Source organism: Lonchura striata, chromosome 2 (assembly GCF_046129695.1).
Source record: "Lonchura striata isolate bLonStr1 chromosome 2, bLonStr1.mat, whole genome shotgun sequence".
NCBI classification, from domain to species: domain Eukaryota; kingdom Metazoa; phylum Chordata; class Aves; order Passeriformes; family Estrildidae; genus Lonchura; species Lonchura striata.
In genome coordinates, this window is record NC_134604.1 from 41,798,748 (window position 1) to 41,826,744 (window position 27,997).

Sequence of the window (27,997 nt, forward strand, 5' to 3'; positions counted from 1 at the left end):
TGGTCATATTATTAATTTTCCTCTGTGTGCTTTATGAATGTGCATATGCCAGAAGATGCCTGGTGGTGTGTCCATATGGACATTCCTTCTCAGAATCTCTGATGGGTGTGGGACATTGTAGTGTATGTGCTGCCTGTGTCTCTGATTTATCAGCACAGTGTCACATCTTTGAATAATTCTCAGTCTGGCACCTTGCTAACAAACTCTCTGAAGGAAATAATATGAATATAATATTAATTACAATAACAGACTCTCTGAACAAAATAAATCTGTTAGTGCAATGAAGGAGGAAATTGTGATACCTATGCAAAAGAAGGATAAATTTGTGATGTAGAACTTGAAAAGCAAATGATCTATTGAACTTCCTTTCAAGACCTTTAATTTTGCTATGCCAAAGGATAAAGACAGTCTGAGAACCAGAGTGGGAGAAGTAACCTGGCAAAAATTGTCACGTGGGTCACAGCTAGGACAGTGGGAGTCAGTGAAAGTGGAGTGTGTTCTCCTTTGCAGAAGACTCAGGAAAAATTTTAAGGTACAGATGCTAATGACTCATACAGTGAATAGAAGGCTATAATATTTAGAGTAGACTTTTGCATCTGCTTCTCAGGCCCTGGGTTTCTCTTTGTTCTCTGCATCTTGATCAAGGTGGTTGCTAATGTATACTAGTGTGAGTAACTGGCATATTCTTATTTGCAATCCTCCTAGATCTTGATTTTTCCAGGAAAAAGAAACCCTCAGGTTTTCACACAGATAATGAAATTAAACTTTTTCTGAAGGAAAAATTAGTGTTCAAATTTACAGCTGGATAAACAGTAAAGCAAATTAAGTGACAATAATCTATCTTGCTAGCTTTTCTCTTGTGATCCTAAAAAGCTAGTCCAAGCCAACAGTGCTTTCTGAGGCTGTTACGCTTGTAAAACAATGCAAAAACCTTCCTAAAGTTCTGCTTTGTCCTTTATGGTACCAGTAAACTATCTGAAATGTGAGGGGTGGTCGGTTAAATGTTTATTTAAAGAGAAGGAAAAAAACCAGCCAAGTGGAAAACACTGCCTATAACTGCATGGATTTCCATTTCCATGAGACTTCACACTGGACATTAAATTTGAATTTCCCTTTCTTGCATTTTCTACATTATTAACTATGTTCACTTTAATCTGAAGAATAAATGCTATCTTCTTATAAATAAAATGAAAACAGGGAGACAGGGACTTCTGGCTGATATGCTGAAGGCCAAAGGTTAAATTCCTCCCCTATCCGAAACCTAAGTACAATCTTCTTCCTGTGAGAATGAAACGACCAGGCAGTCTTGAGGTCAGCAGCTCTACATAAAAATAAATAAAGTCTCAAGAAGTAGTTGGACTTTGTTTTGGGTTCTCTGTTGAAATCCTCATGGCTCTGGTGTGATGAGTAGCTTTGTATTATGAAGTTCCAACCTCAGTCTTTACTGATGTGAATGATTATGTAGTCAGAATGAGGTACTGATAAGACACTTATTAAAATTAAAAATTGTTTATATGAAAGCCTCAGACATTGTTTGTGATGTTTGGTGCAATAAACTACCATTTTATGTGTGAATATCACCCCAAAATTTTCTTTGAAAGGGGCTGATTTTCTATTATATTTTTTTATATGTTTTTGTTCTATTTAATATTAATTTCTTTAAAGTTATTAGCCTGCTTTTAGCAGTGCTGCTTCTAATGGCAGCAAAAAGAAAAGTCCACTGTAATTATAAGCCTAGGGCAAAAGACCTTGGCTTTTAAACCTCTTTTGTACAATGCTATGGCTGTCCCTGGTCTAATCAAAGTGATTTTGAAGATGCCTCAGCAGCACCGGCCCATTGGGCTCGTGGCATATTTTGCATTCCTGTTTTTCCACTGCTAGTGACATGTACATTGAAGTGAATACCATCCTCAGTGTTACATATCAGCACAGAGCTTAAAAACACTGATCTAGGATTTGCATAATACTTTTCTTTTTTTCCTATTTTTCTGTGTGCTCAGAGAGTGTTTAACCTGGAAAGCCTCAAGGCCAGATCCTCTGCAATGCACAACTGCCAGAATACCTGAGAAGTACTTTAACTAAAATTAATTCAGATTTTTGTCAAGCTTTTTTTTGGTTTGTTTTTTTGTTTGTTTGTTTTTTGGGTTTTTTTGCTGCTTCTGCTGCTGCTGTTGTATTTCTGCTTTCAGATAAATTCAGCTTTGCTGCCATCTTGTGTTAAATATTTTCCTTGGTATTCCTCAGTGTACTATGTAAAGGTGTTACATGTCATGTAAAATGTTTTCCTTCAAGTATTGAAGATGAAATTTATAAAGTTTGTTCTCTTCAAATGCTCTTTAAACTGATCTCTAAAAGTCAGGCATAAGCTGACATACTGAAGCTTTGTCCCACAAGTTCTTTATTGTAATTTTGATGTGCATTAGTGTGGTGATTTGGCTGCAGTTTTGCCAAGTGTTACTCCTGCACTAGGGGTGGGTTTAGCAGCAGGCTCCTGCTTGCAGGCTACATTAATCCACACATTCTTTTGACTGGACCAAGTCAAATTAAGCACAGGAGTACATCTGCTATGACATCTGAAGGAGATGTAGTTGAGGACACTAATGAGTAACTGAATCTAGAGTGTGAGAACTGGCTTCATGTAGCTGCAGCCAAAGCAGAGCTTTAGTTATAATTTGTGCATTTTTTACTTTATTCATAAAAATGAAAATTAATTTTCTTTATTTTCCTTTAAGTAGTTATTTCCAGAATCACAGAATTAGAATTAGAATTACAGAAGTCTAGAAATACAGAAAATTATAGAACTCTTTCTATCTGTTTGCACAATTTGAGGTTTTTAAGATAAACTGTTGTACTTGGACCTTCCTCAGAAACACTTGAATAATCAGTTTAATAATAATAATTTCAGGGCCCAGTCCTTAGCTAAGGTAGTAATTTCGGCTGGACAGATGAATCATGTTCAGCTGAGACTGATTTACACAAGATGTGGAGCCCTCTACTTGAGACTGCATTGCTTTCATTGTCTGGTGGTGGAATATGGTTCAGGAATTCACAACCACCGTAGAAGCCTCCACAAAATCTTGGTTTAGTGTCCAAGGATCTTCTCCGTTTTTCAGGCTCCGAGACTGGCTTACTGGGCAGCTGTGGGCTTACAGTGTCTCTGCCTGAGGCCAGGCTTTCATCTGCTCCTGCAACACCAGTAGAAACCAGGAGCAGAGTCCTTCTCCCAGCCATGCCTTGTGTTTGTGCCACACTGATGGTCTGTTCACCCCCAACTGCTTTAAGTTGCTAATGCAACAAAAGATCAGGCAGGTAAACAGGCTCTCAGTAGTTTCGTAGAGAGTAACGGGAGAGAGGAGGCAGAACAACTTCTCTACAGTACTTCAAGTAGGGCTGAGAGTAAATTTAAAGAAAATATAAGCACAGTAAAAACGGCATCTTTACACTATTCCACTTACAATAATCTATAGTACTGGTAGCACAAAGCAAGCACGTTAAATATGAACGATGGCATTTTTGTTACCTGAGTCTAGAGTACTTCAGTAGTCAATGAAGAGAGATAAATGTTTCCATTGGATCATTCATCCCATCCTGAGAGAGAGGTCTGAAAAAGGGAAAAGAATTATGCTGTGGAATACCTATGGTTCTTTACTGAGGCAGAAGACAGCCTGGACAGCCAGTTAGTTAGCCTAGATGATAATGGTGTATTATACTAATACAAATCTTTTTTTATTTTTAAAACTTCTGTTATTATAAATCCAAGTTAATTTTTTTCTGTTTTCTTTACTTTTTTTGTTAGCTAAATTATATATACCAAGAAGGCAGTCCATGATAAGAAATTAAATGCTTGTTATTTAACGGCAGGTAGGGTGACTTATAGCAATGTCAAAACACTATTAAAATTTAAAGCAGAATAAGTTAAGAGGCTTTTAAAACTAAGAGATAGCAGGAATGCATTAATTAAAGAGCTAAAATCTAGTGGCACCTTTTACTGCTTGGACATTGTTTTAAAGCAAATTTTAAAAGGACTTTTCAACTGGATATATGCAGACCACTGTGGTTCTGTTGGAGTCAATCACAGACATACCAGATAGAGTTTGCATTTTATTCAGAGCAGGAAGAAATAGTGTGGGTTTCTTGTGTAGTGCTAACCTATCCAAAACATACTTTCTTGAGTCTCATTTATGAAAAATAGTTCATAAACCAAGCAATTGCTATGAAGAAAGTGAAAGAATATTTTGAATAAATAACACTTGAACTCTGAAATTTTAAATTTGGAAAATGCACACCAACAAAAACTCCAGCTGAATCAATGGTTAAAATTATTAGGATAGTGAATTCAATTATTATGGAAATGACAACTTCATGACACAAAAGCATGTGTAATATTTATCTTTCTTAAGGTCTCATCATGGATTCTTTCTCATCAAAACTTTGCTTTTGAGTGTAAAAGCACAGAGTGTTCCAGGAGTTAAAAATGTATAATACTTCTCAATTTTACCTTTTCAGCTCTTGGCCTTTCTTCAAGGATTATTTACATTTTACCATGAAGGATATGAACTGGCTCAGGAGTTTGCACCATACAAGCAGCAACTGCAGTTCAATTTGCAGAATGTAAGGATGATTTGTGTTTCCATAGTTTAACTTTTTAATTTGCTAATTTCAGTCCAGGATCTTAAAGTAGACTTATAGCACTTTATTGAAATTCTTATTCTTGCCATGTTTTAGTAAGCTGAAATCAAATTCATATACAAATAGTTAAAATTATTTTTATAAGGTTAATGTAGTTAAGATTCTTGATAACAAATAACTTTGATAGTAAATTTGTGATTTCCAGATCAAAACTTCGGGAGCAAAAACAAGAAAAACAGGACAGCAAACAAGTTTTTATTAGAAAACACAGTAGTCCAGATAGATTTTAACTTGTATAAAGCTTTCTTGAGAATGAGGTCTGTCTTCTGGACTAAGTGGAGGTACCAAAAATGCTCCAGCTGGTATAGAATGATACAGTTCGTCCTGCTGTCTGCTAACTTCCCACTATGGGAAGCCATTCTCTGGCTGTTCTCTATACCATTACAGAACAGGTGGGTTCTTCCTCCATGTTGAGCAGCTCTAATGAGCTCAAGTTTCTCCATTTTCACCAGAAGAGAGAATCGCTTTTTTGTGTAGAGAGTTACACTCAACTGAGCAGATGAATCTTTTGCTGTAAATTGGTCTGAATTTGGTAGTCAGAGCCACACAAGATCCCATTTTGGACACAAATTGCCAAAAAAATTTCATAGCTATCAGAGATAACGAAAGTGTATTTAATCAACATACTTTTCACTCATAACTGCTTTATAGAAGTGTATACTTGTTTCACTGTGTAATTCAGATATTGTACTTCCAAGAACATACAAATAAGTAAGTATAAAATACACTTACAAATAAGTAAGTACTCACTTTGCTTTTAAGCAAAGCTTACACACGCTTCTTTTAAGGCAAAAAGTGAACTTCAACATGTCAGTATTGGATAAGCCCCACATATTTCCTGATAAGTAACATCAAAGTCCAAAAAACTTTTTAAAAAGTTAAGTCCATTTCATTATCTCAAGAAAAGACACATACCATAAATTTTTGTAGCTCCATCTTCCCTTTTACATCTATTGTTCATATATATAGATCCCATTTAAAACAGTGCTTGAGGAAATAATTCTAAACTTCCTAGATTATTAACCTTTTCTTTTTGGATCAAAATGCAAATGGTCTCTGTAGACTCTGTAGAGCATCCCAACTGCTTGTCTTTTCCAATTTTGTGTTTTCCACGTTGTTTGCTACTAAGACACTTTCAGATAAAGACACAAGGGGTCAGTGTTGTTGCACAGCAGTTTCACTGAAAGAGTGAAAAACGTGCTTCAGTACGGGGATTTACTTACCTTAATATGACAAGTTCTGAGAGGAGCATAAGCTCACAGCACAGACCAAAACTGGCATTGTAGGTAATCATACATTTCTTCTACATGTGCCTCTACAGAAGCAAAATTATTAAAGGATTTTTTCACTTTCAGTGTTAATTAAGACAAGCTCTTAAAATGGGGACATTCCTTCAGTGGCATGTCCTTGAAGGTCTCAAAATGACCTCTCTCAAATTTGGTCTAAACTGAGAGTATCTTTCTGACTACTGAGGATTCAAGTCCATAGATGATTCTGTAGAAATATTACAAAAATCTTTATTCTTTTCTTTGACCTATAGGAACAGTGTTCAATAGCTGCTATTTAATCAATCAAAACTCTGGCATCTTGGAATAATTGTTTTCTGCTGTCCCATGCTAGGTGCATGGAGGGAAACCCTAGCTTCAGTAAAATTCACCAAGAACAAGTAGCCATTTATATGCATATAGATAAAAAGAAAATACAGAAAACACATCTTAGCACCATAATTGTTTGCTTTCTTACATGCCTGGTTAAACACATGATATTTAGGATAGACACACTTCTTCCAGTCTTTTGGTATAGTTCTGCCACTTCTGAGCTGTTTTTTACCTCACATTTTTTTTTATACTGAACTGTGGTGTTTGCCAAGTCAAAACTTGTTCATGGCAGTGCCAGTAACCTGACTATTCTAAGCAGCAGCACCTGTGGTATCACTGAAGATATGGATGCACAGCAAATTTGTCTCTTCCATGTGTGTAGAACCTGCAGCTGTCTAGACTCATTAACCTGGCTTTAACCCAAACTAGCATTTTCTGCACTGTGCTTAAAGTGCTTCAGTGGGTCTTACTACTTCAGGTTTAGGGCTAAGCTGTTAGCAGCTTCTAGTTTAGCCAAATATCTGTCTGAGAATCCCAGAGTGTACTGAGAGAAAGCCTGTATCTGTCTGCAAAATACTGTGTAAGCACACTTAAAGATATGAAATGACCTCCTGTCTGAGTTTAGTGACCTGAAGAAAGAGGAATGGTGCTATTCTCAGCCATGCTTTCCTTACATTTGTGTGCCTAAGTTGAATTATTCATTGCTGTGTTATTCCTAAGTTTATAGTAGTGAAGATTATTATTCGTTATTGCATTTTTTTTTCCTTTTCCCCCCTTTTATATCTCTGGCAAATGCTTTTGTTGGTCTCCAATACAGTTTCCATGGCATTATTTGTAATTGTTCATTGTTATTTTAGTACTTGCATAAGATAATGTGGGGTTTTGTTTGTTTCCTTTTCTGGGTATTAGACTCGGAATAACTTTGAAAGCACTAGGCAGGAAGTGGAGAGACTCATGCAGAGAATGAAATCAGCCAACCAAGATTACAGACCACCAAGTCAATGGACAATGGAAGGCTACCTCTATGTGCAGGAGAAACGTAAGTACAGTAAGGAAGGTCTGTGCTGTTGTTTGCCCCAGTGGTTGAGTGGTAGCAAGCTCTGCTCTGGCTGGCTGCCCTGCACCTTGCTGCAAACTCCCAGCACTCTGCTTTGGCTCCCTTCTGTTTCCTGTACTTTCCCTGCCTGAACAGGGCCTTTAGTTCAGCCATCAGGAGCACCTTGTACCAGAGACCTCCAATGACCCAACCATCTTAAATGAACATGTGCTTAATGGCAATCAAAGATGTAAGAAAAGGTCATCTAAGTACCATCATACCATAGTTAACCACAGCCAGTTTTATCCTCAGTAGTGCTGCAAGTTTTAAGAACACAGTCTATTTTTTAATTTATTAATAATCATAAAAGAAATCTGTGTTAAGTGTAAGTTACACTGAGCTGTTCTAATGGGGGAGGGAGAAAAGGAGCGAAGCACCAGGCACATGCTGTGCTTCATTAAATAGATGAAAGTGAAAGGCCAGCTTGACATCTTCGTACTGAAAAGAAATTTTTATTCTGGATTAACAGGGTCTGTAATCACTGTGTAGTGGGAAAGGTACTAGTTGTATAATTCCTTGTGCAACTTTACTTGCCTACAACCCTTATCCTATAGGTTCTGGTCTAATTGTGAGCAACTGGGTTAAATGTTTGCTCTTCTTGAGAATAAATTTTGTATATATTTATTGTTGATATGCATGGTAGTAAATATAGGATTTTTTTTAAAAAATGGCACTAGGCCAAAATTTTTTTCTTTCAGATAGATGGCCAAGAGCAACAAGCTTAAAGTTGTAATACAGGTGTCTGGCTACAATTTTCTAATGAAAAAAGGTGACTTCTTAACTCATCTAAAATGCCTTGAGAGTGCTCATCCATCTTGTAATGTGCTAAAAGAGATAATGAATTGCCATCAGAGGAAAAATTGATTCTGAATAATTACAGATTTTGTTATGCTAAGTGAAGATAACTTAAAATATAGGAGCAAAACAGCTAACTTCAGAGGGTGCATAACTATTTGAATTTTCGAATAATGACTTTACTTTCTTCCAGAACACAGACAGTAGGAGAGCTTTCTCAAAGTCAGCATAGCAGACCGTATAAATTTCCACAGCTAGGTGTCTGTCTGACTGACAGACATCTGACTTACATGACTGATTCATATTCTCTCATATAACCACCACATTTGTGGGTGCATTGAGAAGGCAAAACTTGTGTATCTATAGTAAAACTATTAGAGGTTTTTTTTCCCAACATTTTTATTTAGTTCTTCTCATTTAAAAAAACATAACTAAAATTAAAAAAAAAAATGAAATACCATTTTTAAAATCAGGGTTCTTTCTTTTTGTCTTGATTCTAAACAGGACAGGGTTATTTTTTGCAGTAGCCAAGAGCTGGCCATTACTCAGCATTTTCTGGGGGTAGGAGAAGGGATAATTTCTGGGTCCCGAAGGTGGCAGAGGGAGCACTCAGATATTATCAGGTGTCTGTATGTGGTGAGCACTCACATGTGAATCATTTGCCTCTTGTACACTTTGGTATTAATATTGTTGAAAAATTCTCAGGTCTGTTCTTTCTTTTTTCCTGCCTTGTTACCATAATAGAATGCTGTTACCCATCCAGTTGCCAAAGAAAGTCAGTCTGCTGGAACTTTTTTGGGCAAAATTATCAAACTACAATATTTGAAAATTATACCGGAACAACATGTTCAGACTAAAAAATAAGGAGTAGGCTGCATGTGGATGCTACTATATTTCATTTTTCTACTCTAATTTCACTTGTAATAGTGGTAAAATGACAATTACTTTTGATATTCTTTTTGCTGTAGGACCCCTTGGATTTACATGGGTAAAACATTACTGCACTTACGACAAAGGAACAAAAACTTTTACAATGTGTATAGCTGAAACAAAATCTGGTGGAAAAGTGGTGAGTTACTTGTACATGAACACATACATGAGCTGTATATTCCTTTTTTATAAAGCATTTAAGAACAGCTAAAAGAAAAAAATGCAAACAGATAAGGCTGATCTCACAGGTGAAGCAGTGCATGTGTCACATAGTATGGATAAATATTTAAGTAATATTTCTTTTAAAACATTTAAATCACATGTTAACTTCTCTAATGTGGTTGTTGTAAATGCATATGAAATTTATCACATTTGCACAGAATCATAGAATGGATGAGGTTTGGAAGGGGGCTCTGGAGATCTCTCTTATAAACTCAATTCAGTGTCAGCCAGAACACATTGGTGAGGTCTGTGTTGAATCAGGTTTTACATATCTCCAAGGGTGGAGCCCTTTATGAGCAACCGGTTCCAGTGTTCAACCACCATCAAAAACTTCTTCTAAAGTTCAAATCCTTTTCCTAAGTTCAAATACAAATTTCTTGTGTTTGTGTTTGTGCCCCTCACCCTTCCACTGGGCACCACTGAGAAGAATCTGACTCAGTCTACTTTCCCTCCCATGAGGTATCTTGTAGATCAGTCATTGATGTGATCCCTCTTCCCCAGACCAAATAGTCCCAGCTCTCTCAGCTTCTCCTTACATGACAAATCACAGGATCTTCAAGGTTGGAGGTGACCTTCAAGGTCATCTAGTCCAACCATCAGTGTAACACCACCATAATCACCTCTAAACCATATCCCTATGTGCCACATCCAGGCTCTTCTTGTACACTTGCAGAGATGGTGACTCCACCTGGTTAACTTATTTCAATGCCTAACCATTCTTCCACTGAAAATTTTATTTTTAGTATCTAATCTGTCTAATCTGAACCTTCCCTGGCACAACATAAGGCTTCTCCCTCATGTTCTTTCACTGAAGACATGGCAGAAGAGACTGACCTCCACCTCACAAAGCCTCCTTTCCAGTAGTTGTGCTCCAAGTCCTTAATCACCTTTGAAGCCTTTAGCTGGACTTGTTCTAGCACATCACTGCCTCTCTTGTACCAGGGAGCCCAGCACTGGGCATAGCATTCCAGGTGTCTGTCACCAGTGCTGAATGGAGGGTGAGGATCTCTTTCCTCCACTTGCAGGCAGTAAGTACCCTGCCTGCCTCCCAGGAAGCTATGTTTGCCTTCTTTGCAGCAACATCATATTGCTGGCTCATGGTCACCTTGTTGCCCACTAGAACCAGAAATTTCTTTTCTGCCAAGCTGTTCTCTGTCCTGTCAGTCTCGTCCTGTCCTGGTGCCTGGGCTAATTGCTATCCATGCTGAACAGTATTGACCCCATGGGCATATCACTGGCTGCAGCTGGACTTCTGCTGTGATCTCAGCAGTTCAGGCAGTGTTCAGTCCACCTCACCATCTCATCCATATTTCACCTGTGCTTGTCCATGAGGATGTAGTAGGATATAGTGTCAAAAGCATGACTAAAGTTGAGATAAACAATATTCATTGTTCTTCCATCATACACTGAGCCATCCAACACATTGTAGAGGGCTATCAGGTTGATCCTGTGTAATTTTTCCTTTATTTAATTAATGCTGACTGCTTCCAGTCATCTTTCTGCCCTTAATATGTTTGGAAATGCTTTCCATGATTATTTACTTCATCACCTTCCCAGGGATAAAGCTGATGCCAACTAGCCTATAGTTCCCCATAAGATGTGAGGCCTCAGGTTGCATCAGGGGAGGAAGGTATTACAAAACTTTTCTTCACCAAGAGGGTTCTCAACTACTGCCAGGGAAGTAGTTGAGTTTCCAAACCGGAAGTATTTAAAAGATGTGTAGATGGTTTAGTTGTGACCTTTTCCAACTGGAATGGTTCTATATCCTTCTCCTTGCTCATTTTGAAGACAGTGACATTTGAAGACAGAGTGACATTTGCTTCTTCCCATTCTTCAGAATCCCCAGTTGTGTTAGCCTTGCCATCGTTATAGAAATGTCTCACAATCATGGTGGCCAGAGTTGAGAGTTAGTCAGTTTAATTCTTCAGAAATTTTTTTATCTGCATGTGAGAGTTGGCAGAGAGTTGCCTAACATGCATGTAATCAAGTTATATACATAGGCATTTTTAAGATTTGAATTTAGGGAATTTCCTGAAATATAATGGTTAAGTAACAACTATAAGAGAGAAAGCTATTAAATATAGTCTTAATATACAAGAAAAATGTTGTAAATATTCCTAAATAATTTTAATCCCTATGTTAAGGCATGTTCTTTGGACTATTCATGCTGTTAAATTTAAGATGAAGCCAAGGTGTATAAGTGTACTGCCTGTGCTAATTCCATTTTGTTGTTTTGTAGAATGGCCTTGTCACAAGCTCACCAGAAATGTTCAAGCTAAAATCTTGCATCAGGAGAAAGACAGATTCAATTGACAAACGTTTCTGTTTCGATATTGAAGTATTTGAGAGGTTTGTTTCCGTTGTGTTAACAATTTGAAAATTATTGCAACCAATAGATAATAATTAATCCTGTAGCAGTAACACATGTTTACCAATATATTTGTATACAGACAAACTAGGCTTTCGAGACTTAGTACTTCTTTGTTCCGACCTGGTTTTCTAATTAAATTCACTACACAGAATATGTGTTGTCTTTACTACATGATGTTTGTATGTAGATACATTATGGATTCTTATGGAACTTGTAGCAAAACTGACTGTCCTCTTTTAGAAAGAAGCATATTCTGTACAAATCTCTATTACTTTCAGAAATGTATGGTAGTATTTTTTTTTCTTGAAAATTATGTCCGCAATTTTTTTTCCACTTACTCCTGGATATTATTATTATATCAGATACATAAGAATAGATTCCCTGTATTTAAGATAGCGGAAATATCTATATGAAAATATGCAGTATTTGTAGAAGTATTTTTTCCAACATTGGGAATAAAGAGAAATATTGAATTAATTGTTGTGTTAAAATATGACAAATAGACTGACTTTTGTAGTTGTTCTCCTAAAAATTGTTTTATGACTGTTAGCAAACTTTTAAAAAAACAGATGTGGTTTATATCTAGCTCAGAATTATTCTGTTATATCAGAAGCTCTGATACAACTTTCTCTAACTTCTGTCTGTCTTTTATGTATTACATCACTATGCATGTGGATTCTGACTTTGGAAAAACAGTAACTTCAGTGAAAGTGTGTGTTTTTGACAGGCCTGGAATCATCACACTACAAGCTTTTTCAGAATCCAACCGAAAACTTTGGCTTGAAGCTATGGATGGAAAGGAACCAGTAAGGATGTTTTTTAATTTTCATTTTACAGTTTTCTGGATCACATATCACAGAAAGAAGCTAGTATACATTTCAGATACTCTGTTGCAATACCAACAAATAGAGTTCTTTTCTTTGTGAGACACTAATGCAAGTACATAGTGAAAATAACTACAAAGTAGAAAAATCATTATTTTATGTTAGGATATTTAAAGTAATATGATTTTAAGCAGCATGATAGCATATTGTCTAATAGGATTTGTGGTTCAGGTAACATGTGAAGTGGTTGTTATTACAGTGGTAAAGATCATCCATCTTTTGGGCACTTTCATGGAGTAAGCAATTAGTACCATCTCAAAAGGCATTGCAGAGAGCAGAAAAACATGTTGAAAGCTACTGAGAGAAAGGCTTGTCTGAGTTTTCTTCCCACTATTTGTGCTCTTAAAGTAGTCACAGAATGAGGCTGATGGCAGACCTGTATCAGATAGGAAAAGAACGGCTGACCCGTTTTATGAACTCTCTTAGTATTTTTACATGCTTCTTGCTGGTCTGAACCAGTACTGGAATTATAATCATAAGCTAGTTTGAAATTTAACTCATCTGGACTCAGTAAATCTGACTTCCAATGCATTAGTTGCATTATGGTAGCACAGAGCTGTAACCCAGCTGTGTGTGGAGCAGTAAATGTCAAGAGATCGTGAAAGGCAAAGTTGGGATTTCCCTATCAGCAATCTAGTACACAGCATGTTGCAACTTCTCAGAAATCTGGCAATAAAGGATTTAAAGCACAGATATTGTCCTATTGCATTGGGTTTTTTTGTTTTGTTTTGTTTTACAGATCTACACACTGCCAGCCATTATTAGCAAGAAGGAAGAAAGTAAGCTCTTTATGTTGAGTTGCCATATCTTGCTAGATTTCTGTAATATTACAGTTTCTTGATATATGTGTGGGAGAAAGAGATTTTATATTTTAGTTCTGTTGCTGGAATAACTTGGTTGGCTATCTAAACTTTCCCTGGCACAACTTGAAGCCTTTTCCTCTCCTCCTATTGCTTGTTACATAAGATAAGAGGCTGACCCCACCTGGCCACATCCTCCTGTCAGGCAGCAGCAGAGAGCAGTGAGGTCCCCCCGAGCCTCCTGTTCTCCAGGCTGACCCCCCCAGCTCCCTCAGCTGCTCCTCACAGCCCTTGTGCTCCAGCCCCTTCCCCAGCCCCGCTGCCCCTCTCTGGACACGCTCCAGCCCCTCAATGTCTTTCTTGCAGTGAGGGGCCCAGAACTGAGCCCAGGGTTGGAGGTGTGGCCTCAGCAGCGCTGAGTGCAGGGGGACGGTCACTGCCCTGCTCCTGCTGGTACAGCAGTGCTGATCAGGCCAGGGTGCCATCGGCCTCCTTGGACACCTGGGCACACCCTGGGGCACGTTCAGCTGCTCTTGACCAGCACAGCCAGGTCCTTTTCCATCTGGCAGCTTCCCAGCCACTGCCCTCAGCCTGTAGCCCTGCCTGGGGTTGCAGTGACCCAGGAGCAGGACCCAGCACTTGGCCTTGTTGAACCTCATACAACTGGACTTGGTCCATCACATCTTTTTAATTCTAGGTGTATATGTACCTTTTAGACATACACTGAGTAGCAAAATTAGTGTATTTAAAGTACTAAGATTTGTGTTCATAATTGTATTAACACTGTATTAACACATTGGTTATTATCACATTATATTAGCATGAATATGTAAAAATAATTTAAATAATATATCTCAGAGAAAGAGATTTGTAAAATTTGGACATATGTCTTCACTGGAGGTATAGTTGAGACTTTGAAAATCTGAAATTTAAGCCACTATCTGTTTTTTTATATGGTGGTGTTTATTTTAATGGTGACAAATATGCTGTCTTTACTTAGGTAGTTAGAGCAGTGAGTATTGAAGGTGCAACATTAATGAGAAGTACAATCACTTGAAATAAGATGACTAATTAAACTCAGTAACAAGGATTGATCTCCTGCATTAATTTTATGAGTGATTATGTGCATGTGCAAGGAACAAAGAATATTGTTGTATTAAAAACAATTACTATATCCTGTTAATAACATAGGTCCTGGAATATTAAAAGCATTTTGCTAAGCAGCTTTAAACTGTGTCTTTAGAAAGGCTATGCACTGCGGAGAAAGAAAGTAGAATATTAAGCTTCTACTGGTACAGAATGACTACAAAGTTGGATTGTGAATACTGTGGATGTATCTACACAGAGCCTATTTCAGAGCAAGTGTTATAATGTAATGGATAACTGTATTAGCCCTCCTTGGCTAGTGTGTGAGTGTAGCTAAACAGAATATTTTGTATATTGATATTGGAAAGTAATTACCTTTTTTTTTTATATAGTGTTCTTAAATGAAGCGGGTTTCAACTTTGTGAGGAAATGTATTCATGCTGTGGAAACAAGAGGTGTGTATTAAACCACAAAGAAGGTATTAGATTGTTGTGACTTTTTTTCTAAAATATGGGGGTTTTTAAAATTCTACATGTCTTATATCTGTGCTTTATTTAAAGTGTGTCCATTGTTTGGTTTGGACTTTTCATATTTTATCTGGATGCGTTGCACTCCAATTGTTGTCTTCAGTTCCACTAACAATTCTTAACACATTTAAGATTTTAAAACTTTTTCTGTAATTTCTTGTTGATTATGTAGCTTAATACACAATTGAACACATTTTTAGTCTTTCCTTTGTGGGCACTGACTTAACTTTTCTTTTGATACAACTGTAGGGAGTCTCAGCTCCCAACTTTGGTTTCAGGTGTGAAATCTGAAGACCCAAAAATGACATCAACATTCTTTGCTGGTGCATCTGTTTTTTTGCAGAGTATAACTCCTATCTTTTTATTCACTAATGTTGTACATTGTTTATTTTTTTTTATGTTTAGCGGCATTTAATTTTTAGCAACACTCATTTTTGTTAATGGGAATGTGAAAAAAAGGAAGTAATAATCACTCTACTGATGAGGTGGTATCTAACAACTCTCAGTAAGTTTTAAATGGAGAGTTATGGCTATATCATCACCTAGAAAATGAGATAGCCTTTTCCTGAGCTGTCAGTGTGCAGATCTCTTCTAATCCAAATGCATTCTCTGTGCACCTTTTAGTTCAACTTGAATTCAGTTTCTCAGCATTGTTATCATTGTTGAGTCACTGCTGACTCAGAGCTTGCATTATTTTCTGGGGCAGGGAGGGTGAAAGAGGGTTTCAAAAAAAAATACCTAGCTTATCTAAGTGAGATCAGATTTAGGAATTCTGTTTTCAAAGGAAAAGTAGACCATTTTAGATGTTAAGAATTGAAGTGAGGAGAATGGAAGACATTTAAACCCTGCTGATTTTAAAAGGCAGTTAAGAATAATAAAATAATAATGACTGAAATAATCAAATATGTCTTAAGCTGCACCAAGAGAAATATAGATTGGATATTTGGAAAAAGTTTTTCACAGAAAGGGTGATAAATTGTTGGAATGGTCTGCCTGGGGAGGTGGTGGAGTTACCATCCATGGATGTGTTTAAAAGAAGATTGGATATGGCGCTTGGTGCCATGGTTTAGTTGAGGTGTTAGGGCATGGGTTGGACTCAATAATCTTGAAGGTTTCTTCCAACCTAATGATTCTGTGTTCTAAATACTGTATTCTGAATGTCACTCTTTAAATTATTTGTTAATATTATCTGTGCTATTAAAAAAGGCCTGGCAATTATAACTAACAGCACAAATTCTCAACTGATGTTGAAGAATGTATGTTAGAACAGCATACAGCATGTGTTTTTGTTTTCATATAAATGTCAATCACATCTTATTTGAAAGGGATGATGGTCTAAGCAAATGTAGATGCATGGTAATTCCACTGACATCTAGGCAATATAAACTTGTTGATGTGTAATGTGTTTTAAGACTGCTTTTGGGTCTTGTTTTTCACTTTTCCTAGCCATCACCTCGTTGTTTGCTAATATGGGTCATTTCTGTGCAGAAGGCTTCTGTTAATGTACAATTATGCTTAGTGTATGGTATGGTGTAGACTCAGTGGAATGAATTTGTTAATATCCCACAAGAGATTGCAGTAGGGTAAAGCAGTACTTAAGAATGTAATGGTACCGTTTTTCATAAATACATTTATATATTTTGAAAACGTACACCAAGATTGCACACCATATATTGAAATAACCATATTTTCATTATTTTATTTTTTTTCATCTGTGTTTTCCCAATGTAGGTATTACAATCCTGGGGCTGTACAGAATAGGTGGTGTAAATTCCAAGGTGCAAAAGCTGATGAATACCATATTTTGTAAGTATCTGAAGTGAACTTCTGTCATTGTGCACTGTGATCCCTTTAGCCTCAATTGCTGTGCTCAGAAGAGTGTGTCACAATATTCACAATTTTATATGTGCACTGGCTGCCACTGAATTGAGTTTGCACTCTTAAAATGAGTGATTCATCTGCAGTTTATTGTGTGCATTAGTATTCACTTATACATGTTACACATGAGCAAAATTACTAATGAAAATACTTTTCTTCTTCTGGCTTTAAAGTTCTATTTATTGATATATATTTGGCTTGTTCCACAAGTTCTCCACAGCTTAATTCCATAACACATAATGGCTCACCTGAATAGACATTTGTTCCAGTCTTTCACTTTTCTTGCTAATTGATCTCTCTGGTGCTTGTGTTTGCATGTCTAAGACAAATTAATTAGTAAATCTCTGTAGACTTAGGCTTACTTAACACTGATACAGTGCATAGTTAATGTTTATGGTTACTAACTATGAGCACTGAATTTATTTTTATTTATAATTTGACAGAGATGAGAATGTTTAAATCGATCAGATTGGTGGTTAGTCTAGCAAATAAATAATTAGTTGAGCTAAATGGCTGATCTAGTAGCTTCTGTTTTGCTGCTTTTCTAGTTAATATGTTAGTCAAACTGTAACAAAATCCTAATTCAAATTTCTACCAGCTCCTAAATCACCTCCTGATATGGATATTGATATGGAAATTTGGGACAATAAAACAATAACAAGTGGACTAAAAAACTACCTCAGGTAAGTATGATCCCATACAGTTTCAGTATTCCTTTTCTGGCCCATTAATCTTTGGGTTGTTAATATTTCTTGGATACATTTCTTGTATCCATTGCCATGGTAATAAATGAATATTTTATTATCCTGCTTAATATTTCTGTGATTATGTATAATAAGACATACCTTACACCTTTTTAAGATAATCCTGCCATATATTGCCCTAAATTCAATTAATTGTATGTTTTTATTTAATTTTTTTATGTTAACCACAAAGCATGTTGTGCTCAGTCTTTTCTTTGTGAATCACTTAAGTTGTGTACCATAAAAGTTCATGACATTATGGTTTAATGAAAATTCTAGAAAAAGGATTTTTTTTATCTTATGTTCTTAATATCTTCACAAATAAAATACCCCTCCTGTCATTTTTGCTGATAAGAGACAGAATATTCAAAAATTATGGTATTTATGAGATAACTCTTTTGGATGTCAATATATAGTGTTTAAAAGAGACATAATAAAAAGTATGCAACCAAGATGGTGCGTGTATGTGCCTTCTACAAATCTAGATTTCCTATACAGGTCACCTAACAAAGGGGAGCATCAGAAATCCCTATTAACCTGTAAAACATGCCTAGGATTTATAGCAGAATGCTCATGTGCATTTTGTTGAAAAGACTGGCTTTGTCTGAAGAAATTTATAATACATCTTCAGAAGCAGAAGTCATTGTAGCTACTATGTTTATGAAATTAGGACATGAGTGAGCAAGCAGTAGCTGTGTGTTTCTGTCTGTCAGGCAATTCACAGTCTGCCTTTCAGAGGATTACTCTTTTAAAATCTCTCAGATCAGGATTTCAGTCATAAATTTCATCATATTTTTGTGTTTCTCGGGCAAAATGTTGCTTCTGCAGTCCATTATACCAAGTCTATGGTATACCAGCTGTATACCATGTTATACCAGCTGTATATACTCCTGTCCTACAATATGGAGGGCAGGAAACATTGAGGCTCTGTGATGAAGTAACATTTTCCTTATTAACTTACATGGTGACACCAGATTCAATTCAAATTGATTTTTAGACAGGGTACGTGACTGAGTTTTATACTACTGGTAATCAGTCACCACTGAATTGGATTTCCTAGGACCAGTAGAGCATTGTGCAGATGTTGAGGGCTATCATAATCACACTCATAAGACTTTGATTATGAGTCTGTTTTAAATTTAAAATTTGTTTTTTTGACAACCAGGTGTCTTTCAGAACCACTGATGACTTTCAAGCTGCACAAAGATTTCATTGTTGCTGTTAGTAAGTAAAAAGTAAAATGATAAATACTCTTTCATGAAAGTAGCATTGTTTCTAACCCCTAATATCCTCAGTCACTATCTTTACTTTTCTTCTTGCTCTAATATGCAGTGATCCAGCCCTCAAAACAGAGAAGTCACACTAGATGAAGCTGTTCAGTGGTTTGTTCTGATCCTTTTAGTGGTTCTGTGTGACTGCCTTCTGCATGTTTTGAACCCTCATTTAGATGTTTGTTTGTTTGTTTTATATAGGCTGATAATGCTTTTGTAACATTCATCCCTCTCATCCAGAGACCTTTATTTTCGTAGCTTGCCTTGAGAAATCAGAAAGGTCAAATCTGAACTCCTTTTCACAAATGAAGTAAGGATACAGAGATAGCAGAGATCATTTTTCTTATGACTTCAGTTTAGAATTTGAAGATATTTCTCCATTTTTTCTTGCCTTGATAAGAATAAAAAACACAAAATAATTTTAGCTATTTTAATCTATATTTCTTAGATTAAATCTTAGACTTCACTGAAATTATACATCAAGTCAATACTGCCATTAATTTGTTGGTTGTAGTATTGATAGTAATTGCTTTAGGCAAGTTACTTGAAATACAGATTTCACAGTGTAATAAATATAATCAAATTTTCCTCGGCATTTGAAAGCTAATTTTGTTTGGCTCCTCTTAATGCATGTTTGTGTTAGCATACAGGCACTGATGCCATTTGTAATCACTTCTTAGCACATGTTCTGATTTATCAACAATTTGTTTTCTGTTTAATAGAGTCAGATGATCAGAACTACAGAGTAGAAGCAGTGCATGCACTTGTGCATAAATTACCAGAGAAGAATAGAGAGATGCTGGACATCCTTATTAAGCACTTGGTCAAGTAATTATTTTTTATTTTTCTCTTTGGTATTATTGTAATATGTTATCATTTCTGCTTTAAATTTGTCAATGTTGCTTAATCCGTTCTCTGTGTCAAAACAATGACACTTAAAGTTACATTTGATTTCTAAAATGCTGTTCTCAACTGGAATAATACTCTCTGTAGAAACAGAATAAAAACATTGTGTTACCAAGATGGCGGACAATGTTTATAAAATAAACCTAGTCAATGTTTTCATTCATGTTCTTACTACAGGACTTGTAACTAATTAAATTAATTACACTTGGCATGTGCTGTGAGATTAAAAAAAAGACAAGTTTTTATTGTCTTAGGTTTCTGTACATCTTTGGTTAGTTTTTGCTGGTATTTGCTCAATACTTTTGAATATGTATTATTTTTTCTGATTTAGGATGCTGTATAGTACATTTATCAGTCATCTGGGGTTGTGAATAGTGAAACAATAGTTGTTCAAATAAGGCTCACATGACTCAGACATTTAGAAGACATGAGGAGAGTCCATGTTGTTTTCATTCAATTCACTACATCCCGGATGTTTTACTTTTTTGATCACAGCTTGAGCTACAGGCTGCAGTAAGCTGTCTACAGTGGAACCTAGTGCAGTTATGCTTCCTGTTATAGAAATGAGAACTTTGAACATTTCTTTGTCAGGAAATCATTTAGCCCTAAAAAAATGGTTTTAGCCCATTATGTCATTAGCCCCTGGACAACTAGCACTATGGCAAGCTGCTGTAAATGCATTCATTGCAAAACCTGATTAGGCAGACCTTGCCTCTTGTTATACTTGGGCTGACACAGAGAGCCGGATGGAAAAAAGTTTTAAAAGTTTCTTTACTCACAGAATTGTTTAATTAACTAAAAAATACAATACCTACTCCTTTGGAACCCTCAAGAATGTGAAAGTATTTAATGAAGGAGTAACAATTTTGTAAAAGCTGCTTGTCTGGAATCTTCAAAATTCAAGGAATATATAAGCATAGGAACTGACTTACTTATCAGTGCAACTACTGTTAGGCAAGCATTACTTTCTTCTTTTCCTTTCTTTTCTCTTTATTCTCAGTGTAATCTCAGATGCAATTCCAAAGAAAAGCATACCTGTAGTATTCCCTTATTTAATTGTTCTCTTTAACTTTTGCTTTTCTCATCTTTATTGTGATTCTCATTTCATAGATATGTAATATTAATTTTACACTGAGTGCCTTCAGTGCTTTTCTTTCCAACATAAAATTCACCCCTTCTAATTTCCATAGTATTTGCCAGCTGTTGTTTATGCTAGCAATTCTAATGATACTGAATTTAAAATTAGTCTCTTGAGTGTATTAGCCATCTTCCTCCCTCATCTTTTTCCTATCATTGTGTGGAGATTTTTCAAAGAACAAATAAATGGCAGGTAAAGTGCCTAATTTTATGGAAATGGGAAAACTTGGGGAAAAAAAATCCAGCCTCCTCTTTTCATCATTCTTTTGTTGAAAATCCAATTTCAAAGTGTATAATTCCTTCCCTATATTTCTTTTAGCTGTTCAGTTTTCGCATAAATGCTTCTGCAACAAAGTAAAAATACTGTAGCTTTGGGTTATAAAATAAGGAAAATGTTATTTTTCCTCTTGGTTTAAGTCTTTAGGTCTTTGCCTAGCTTGACTTTTGTGTTACGATGCAAATTTAAATAGGATCAGATGTGGGATGTAGATAATACTAAAAACAAACACACAAAACTGGCAAATCCTGAAAAACACTCTGGAGAGGGGTGATACTGCATGGATACATAGTCAGTAGCTAGGCAAACATGGCAAGTTTGGTGCTACTTTCACATGGGTTACTTATTTTTTGGTTTTTAAACCATCTGGTCAAATTATGTCTAGTCTAAAGAATGAATCATTCTTTGTTATGATTTAACAACCTGTGGTAGGCAGTTGAGAGTCTGCAGTCTGTCAGTATCACAAATTTGCTGGTGACCCATCAAATTAAGAGATTCTGAGCAGAAAGCAATGGCATTTCCACAAATGCCCTACAGCCACCTGAAGTGCATGATTACCTCAGTTTGTGTCTGTGCTGTAGCTCAGCACCAGTAGGAGCAGGTCAGGGGAAAGTGGCTATCAAAATGATCCATTTACAGTCCTGGGTTCTTTCTCATTTGCAAGAAATGGAGCCTTTGAAATGGATTGTAGAAAGCCCTTTCCGCTGCAGTGTTATTGAAGTCACCATTTCTCTTATTAGCCAAGCTCCCAAATTTGTAACCAAGGAAACCCAAACACCAGACAAACACTACCTTCTCTCTAATATAAGATTGTAGTATTTGTGTAACAGACCTCTGCAGTTACTGTGCACCACACAGCAGTGTAACATTCCAAAGGGAGGGGTTTTTTTAAACTTTTTAATAGCATATCTAGAGCTGAGTTTTCAACATTCTAGTTTCATTAAAATACTAGTGGACTTCCCAAAAGACCCTTAGTCATCTAAGATAAACGTAAGATCTGTTTCAGAGAAAGTTAGATTAAGCTAAAGATGTGCTTTAACAGTGGAGTCATTTTCATGATGTGTCTTCCAAATAGTGATCTGTCTGTCTGTCTGAGGTAACAATTTGGAAAGTTTTGAGATAACTTATTGAAGCAATATAAGAAATACGTAAGAAGATAGGCATTTGTTTTCCTGCAGTCTATAATTTTGCTGCCTTCTTCACGAAACCCTTTCCCATATTTTTCCTACTTCTTGATGGAAATGGGGTGATAAAATCTTCTTGTCCCAAATAGGAAGGGAATATTTTATAGATTTTACTATTTCTTAATTTTAAAAGTTGAAATAATTATTTTAACTGCGGAGGAAATGGCTAAAAATGCTCAGCTTGACCACAGTAGCAGATGGCAGTGAGAAGGAAGAGAAAAATGCCTCATTAATAAGTTCAAATTGATAAAAGATTCAATAAATTATGCATAAAGGTGATTTTAAAATCATGACTTGGCATAATATTCCTCAGAAATGAGGCATCAGGGCAGTTGTGAGTGGGGAATCACTACCAGTTGTTTCAAAGGATCTATGATGATACAGTTTTTAATTGGCAAATCTTAATAGTAAGGAGAGAAATGGGGCATTGAGTATTACTGATTGAGATTTAATTATCTGATAAATTATTGGGAAAACTAAGCTTTTAAATTCTACATTAAAGAGAAAAAAAAGCAGAAAAGGTAAAGTATGTGGTAACAGACCATACAGAAGTAAAAGGCTAATATATTTTAAAACCAGATGTCATTATGCTCATCTAATGTTATCTATCAAACAGAAACAATAATTTTACTTAATCCATTGATCCCATGTTTCCATCAAATTAATAAAGAGATCCTATTGCAAATTAAATGTTTTCAGTGATTAAGCTTCATTCCTTTACGTGAACACTAAGATATGTGGTAGATCTCTGTTACCACAGAGCGTTTTCAGTCAATCCAGTTGAAAGTATATAAGGACCTGTATAATCATTGGAGAGAGATAGTGCTTGCCCTAAGACTTCTAAATTTTAGGTGTTCTTAATCTCTCTGTGTAGCTCGCCACATACAGTTGCCTTTCTCTGTCAGTTATATCAGGAGCTGAAATACTACTCTAGGAGGACATACTCATTATCCATTAGGTTATTGCATGACAGGAGCCTCAATAGAAACATAGTAGTTGTACTACATTGTATTTTGATTCTAGTGTAAGTGGAAGTTTTTAAAATGTATTTTAAAGGGAGGCATGAACTTGAGATCTTGTAAAAGTAGTAGTCTTAGCAAGTTTTTGCCTGTTAAAATTGTAGTTTAGCATAGCAATTAAATCACATATTGTTTGTGTTCATTTAAAGGGTATCATTGCACAGTCAACAAAATCTAATGACTGTATCCAACCTTGGTGTTATCTTTGGACCAACTCTGATGAGAGCACAAGAAGAAACCGTGGCTGCTATGATGAACATTAAGTTTCAGAATATCGTCGTTGAAATTCTGATAGAGCATTATGAAAAGGTAGAAAGAGATTACCTGTTTTGTTATGAAGTGGAACTAAGATCTCATTTTCATTACCAAGATTAAGTCCTTAAGAATAAAGAGTCCAAAGTGTGCAAAAGGTCATTAATAGAAATAATAGCTTCTTCCCACTCCATGCTATGGATCTGTGTTCCTAGCAAGTCTTTCATTGCTGTGCAAGGTACAAATCCAAGACATAATTTTCTATGCTTTGAAGGCATTGCTCTGAATCAGTTACTTTCTGAAGATTGCTTCCTGAATCTAGAAACAGAAAGAGAAGGTCATAACTTCTGTCCTGGCTGCTCCAGCTCTTTCTTGCTACCATTGTATGATGGTAGGTGAATGCACAGATTCTGCTCTGAGTGCATCAGGTCACAGTGTTTCTGGCCACTGCTGTCCTTAGGGGACATGTCAGCTGCCTAGTGGAGATTAGTCAGTAGAAGGGTTGAGAAGGACTTGAGCAGGAAATGTTGCACACTCACTTTCAGTCACTACCACCGCTGGTATCAGCTTCACTGAAAGGCCTCCCCAGATTCTTTGTTTTAATTTTAAACTGACTTCAGAATTTAGCTGAGAATTCAGAATTCAGACAAGACCTCCTTTACTAAGTAGTCAAAAGCAATTTTATTCTGTGGATCTTAGTTGAGCTATGTTATCTCTGATGACTGACAAAACAAAGTGAAAAAAGTCTTGAGTTTCTTTCATTACATATTACTCAGCTAAGGGGCAGTTCCCAGTCAATACCAGGATCCCCTGCACTGGTTGATCAGTAGGTGCTGACAGTACAGCAGTTATATTTCATAGGGGCTCCTCAAAATGGCAATGAACCTGATAGCCTTCTTGGCTCTGATTGCAGAACATATATATTGCATGTTTCCAACACTGAATTTCTTCTCCAGAAAATCAGAGCTCATTCAGCACAAAGGCTATGACTGCACAACCAAAGTCACTCCTGTTCTGTTTCTCTGTCTACAGATCTGTTTTTATATTGATGTGCTACTCACTAGTGCTTAATAAAGTTTGGATGTACTCTGAGAGCATCTCAAGATGTCCACCAAAGTATTTCCTACTGTGGAAGTACATTTGCTTTTTTCCACTTCTATTAATGGCACAAAGGTGTCTTTTCATGGCTTGCTTCCTCTTCTTTTGGGAAAGCCCTATAGCTGGAGGGCCCAGAAGTCCTTTCAGAGATGCTTTCTGGCATAGCATGGTTAAAAACTGAGTTTTTTCTGTAGCAACGAATTGCAAAATTGACCAAGTGATAGCAGTGGTATGTAAAAGATAAGAACCAGGAGATGCCTGAAATGTAAAGTTGTTCCTCATTAAACTTGACTTGTTTGGTCAAATAAAGCTTTCTGAAATCCAAATTTGATTGTAATAAGTTATGACTGTGATATATTTCTTGATCCATAAAAACTTTATCTGGAACACAGAGGTAAAAATCAACTTTGTCATAATATTTTGAAAAATATATTACTTCTTGGTGAAGAGTCATTAGTAGGCACTTATTTTGTTTTACAATTTCAACTGTTAAGCTCTTCTTTACAAGAGCTAGAAAATAAATCTATTTCAACAAATTAATACAGATATTAAGTACAGCTCAGTATTGTGGTTCTTGAGTTGTAAAATGAGATCAAAGCAAAGCTTATATTCTGTGACTTTACTCTTTTGTAATGTATGAGGCTATGATAGTATTAATTTCAAGTACTGTGGGGAAGAAAACAAATGGATTAATAATGAAAGTGTAAGAGTACGTCTATTGTGTAATGTAATTTTGTCCTTTTTATTAATCATGCAGATATTTCACACAGCACCAGATCCCAATATTCCTCTTCCCCAGCCTCAGTCCCGATCGAGTTCAAGAAGAACAAGAGCAATTTGCCTCTCCACAGGCTCACGTAAACCCAAAGGAAGGTACACACCATGTCTAGCAGATCCTGACAGTAAGTTTGGCATTGCATACTGGTTATCTTGCTTTTTATGTCATCTCTTAACTTTGCCTGAATAATATCCTATAGATACTGTATTCCAATGATCATAAGCATCAGCTTTTTAACCTCTATGAGTCACAGCAGCACTGTTGACTGACTGCATTTGTAACTTCTCTGATGAGGAAGGATGTTTGCTTATAGACAAATCTTGTGTTGCATACAGTGTTCAACATCATTTAAACAGTATATCCTCTATAACAAAGGTAATTCAGTAAAGGACTTGGCTTTTTTCACATGCATGAAACTGTGGTCATTGTTTCAAAGTCAGCCACTGCCTCAGCTGCCAAAACCACCGAAACTTTCTTAGGTTTTCTGGAATGGAAACAAATTAATATTCCTGGGAGAAGCAGTATACTCATCATATTACTTACTGTTTATCAGCAGGGAGTTATACCTATAATTAATTTATTGTTTAGAATGCTTACTTAATTTTATATAGATGTAATTAAAAAGGTTTTCTTCATTCATTCTTATCCATTTGGGTCATTACTTTTTTACTTACTGGCTTGTCCTGTAAGGAGTGTTGAAACTTTATAAAAGTTTAAGTCATTAACAATTCCACTACTGCAACAGATTTTCTAAAGAATTTCTGCGTCCCTTGGTTCCTCAAAAACATTTATGAGTCTGGTTCAGTAAATCAATCCACAGTGAAATTTCATCAGTTCTTGAGGATCTGTAATAATTCTGAAGTCTGTAATGTTACTTTTTTCCTGCCAGGGACATATATATATAATACTAATAATATAATACTATATATATAATACTAATATATAATACTAATATATAATACTAAATAACAATAGCTCCCTGCACGTAGACTGCCAGTGTGAATGATACAGGGTCCCAAGTATGAAGTTACAAAGGAACAGTCAATTACACTCACCAGAGGACAAACTGGGCAAGTTCCAAGTGTTTTTCACTGTGTAACTGCAATGAATGAATACCAGGATAAGAAAGGGATATTTCTGTGCATGTATTTCGCAGAGTGTATGCAAGCTTCTTCAGGCTATGCCAGGGGAGCTTCAGGTTGGATATCAAGAAGAATTTCTTCACTGAAAGGCTTGTCAAGCATTGAAACAGATTTACCAGAGAAGTGGTAGAATCACCATCTCTGAAAGTATTCAAGAACTTACGTGACATTTAGTGTCATGCTTCAGTTGATATAGAGGTGTTCAGTCAAAGGTTGGATTCAATGATCTTGGGCGTCTTTTGCAACCCAAATGATTGTATGACTTCTATGATGTTATGTTTGGAGGCAGTTTGATTGCCACTAGGTCTTATCCAACAGCTCTCCATTTGTGTTTTGCTGATTAGCTGAAACTCAGCACTTCTGTAAACAAGTTGCAATTGTGCCCTGAAACGCTGAGGTAGAAACAAAGGTACTCCTCTTACCAAATACCTCTAGGTGTGGCAGGTAAGACGGAGCCAAGGCTTCTGGAAACAACATTTTCAGAGTACTAGATGCTTTTAAGTCACCATTTAAATGAAGCACGGGCACAATTATATGGCAGGAAATAAAGGAAATCTCTATGGGGTGAGAAAAGGTATACAGGTTTCATGTGGTAGGGAATGATAAAAAATTATAGAAAATACATCTGACAAAAAATGCATCAGCAAACCTGCAACTTTCAAGGGACTAATGCTTTGTTAACAGGCAACATGAGTCTTCAAGTTGTAAATAAGAAAAAGAGTTGTGTTCTTTCTGCAGGAAACCACAGATTAATGAATTTGATAACAAGCAAGGAACAAAATAGCTAAAAGTGGCATGAAAGAAATGCACATGATTAGAAAATGCAGATTATGTTTTTCACTCTCTCTCCCTAGGTGACTCGTACAGCAGCAGCCCTGACAGCACTCCCATGGGCAGCATCGAATCTCTGTCTTCTCACTCCTCCGAGCAGAACAGCACCACCAAGTGCACGCCCTCACAGCCAAGGGAGAAATCGGGAGGGATTCCATGGATTGCCTCTCCTGCTTCTTCTAATGGCCAGAAAAGTTCAGGCCTGTGGACTACAAGTCCAGAATCCTCATCAAAGGAGGATGCAACCAAAACAGATGTGGAATCAGACTGCCAAAGTGTAGCTTCTGTCACTGGACCAGAAAATGCCTCTCCACCAACAGACCTGACCAAAAAGAGTTCCTACAGTCTGTCTGGGCTGAAAAGGTCTTCAGCATCTTCCCTTAGATCGATTCCATCAGCTGAAGGTAGCTTCCAAGGTCTTTTATCACACCAGTGTTAACTTACGCATCAAAAAACAAGAGCTGGGTCTGAAAGCTAATGATA

At 36.4% G+C, this 27,997-nt stretch overlaps 1 protein-coding gene across 3 annotated transcripts in view; it reads left to right on the forward strand.

The window, feature by feature from the left end:
- The window catches only part of ARHGAP42 (Rho GTPase activating protein 42), a 139,135-nt gene that overhangs the window by 98,509 nt on the left and 12,629 nt on the right, over positions 1-27,997 (forward strand). For all 3 annotated transcript variants that reach the window (XM_021529328.2, XM_077781342.1, XM_021529329.2), the window contains exons 7-20: positions 4,507-4,611; positions 7,197-7,326; positions 9,147-9,247; positions 11,570-11,679; positions 12,429-12,507; positions 13,325-13,364; positions 14,864-14,926; positions 16,730-16,804; positions 17,475-17,559; positions 18,785-18,843; positions 19,613-19,718; positions 23,563-23,722; positions 25,521-25,665; positions 27,538-27,918. In XM_021529328.2, the coding sequence (XP_021385003.2) occupies positions 4,507-4,611; positions 7,197-7,326; positions 9,147-9,247; positions 11,570-11,679; positions 12,429-12,507; positions 13,325-13,364; positions 14,864-14,926; positions 16,730-16,804; positions 17,475-17,559; positions 18,785-18,843; positions 19,613-19,718; positions 23,563-23,722; positions 25,521-25,665; positions 27,538-27,918 (1,639 nt within the window). The remainder of the gene's footprint in view (positions 1-4,506; positions 4,612-7,196; positions 7,327-9,146; positions 9,248-11,569; positions 11,680-12,428; positions 12,508-13,324; positions 13,365-14,863; positions 14,927-16,729; positions 16,805-17,474; positions 17,560-18,784; positions 18,844-19,612; positions 19,719-23,562; positions 23,723-25,520; positions 25,666-27,537; positions 27,919-27,997) is intronic.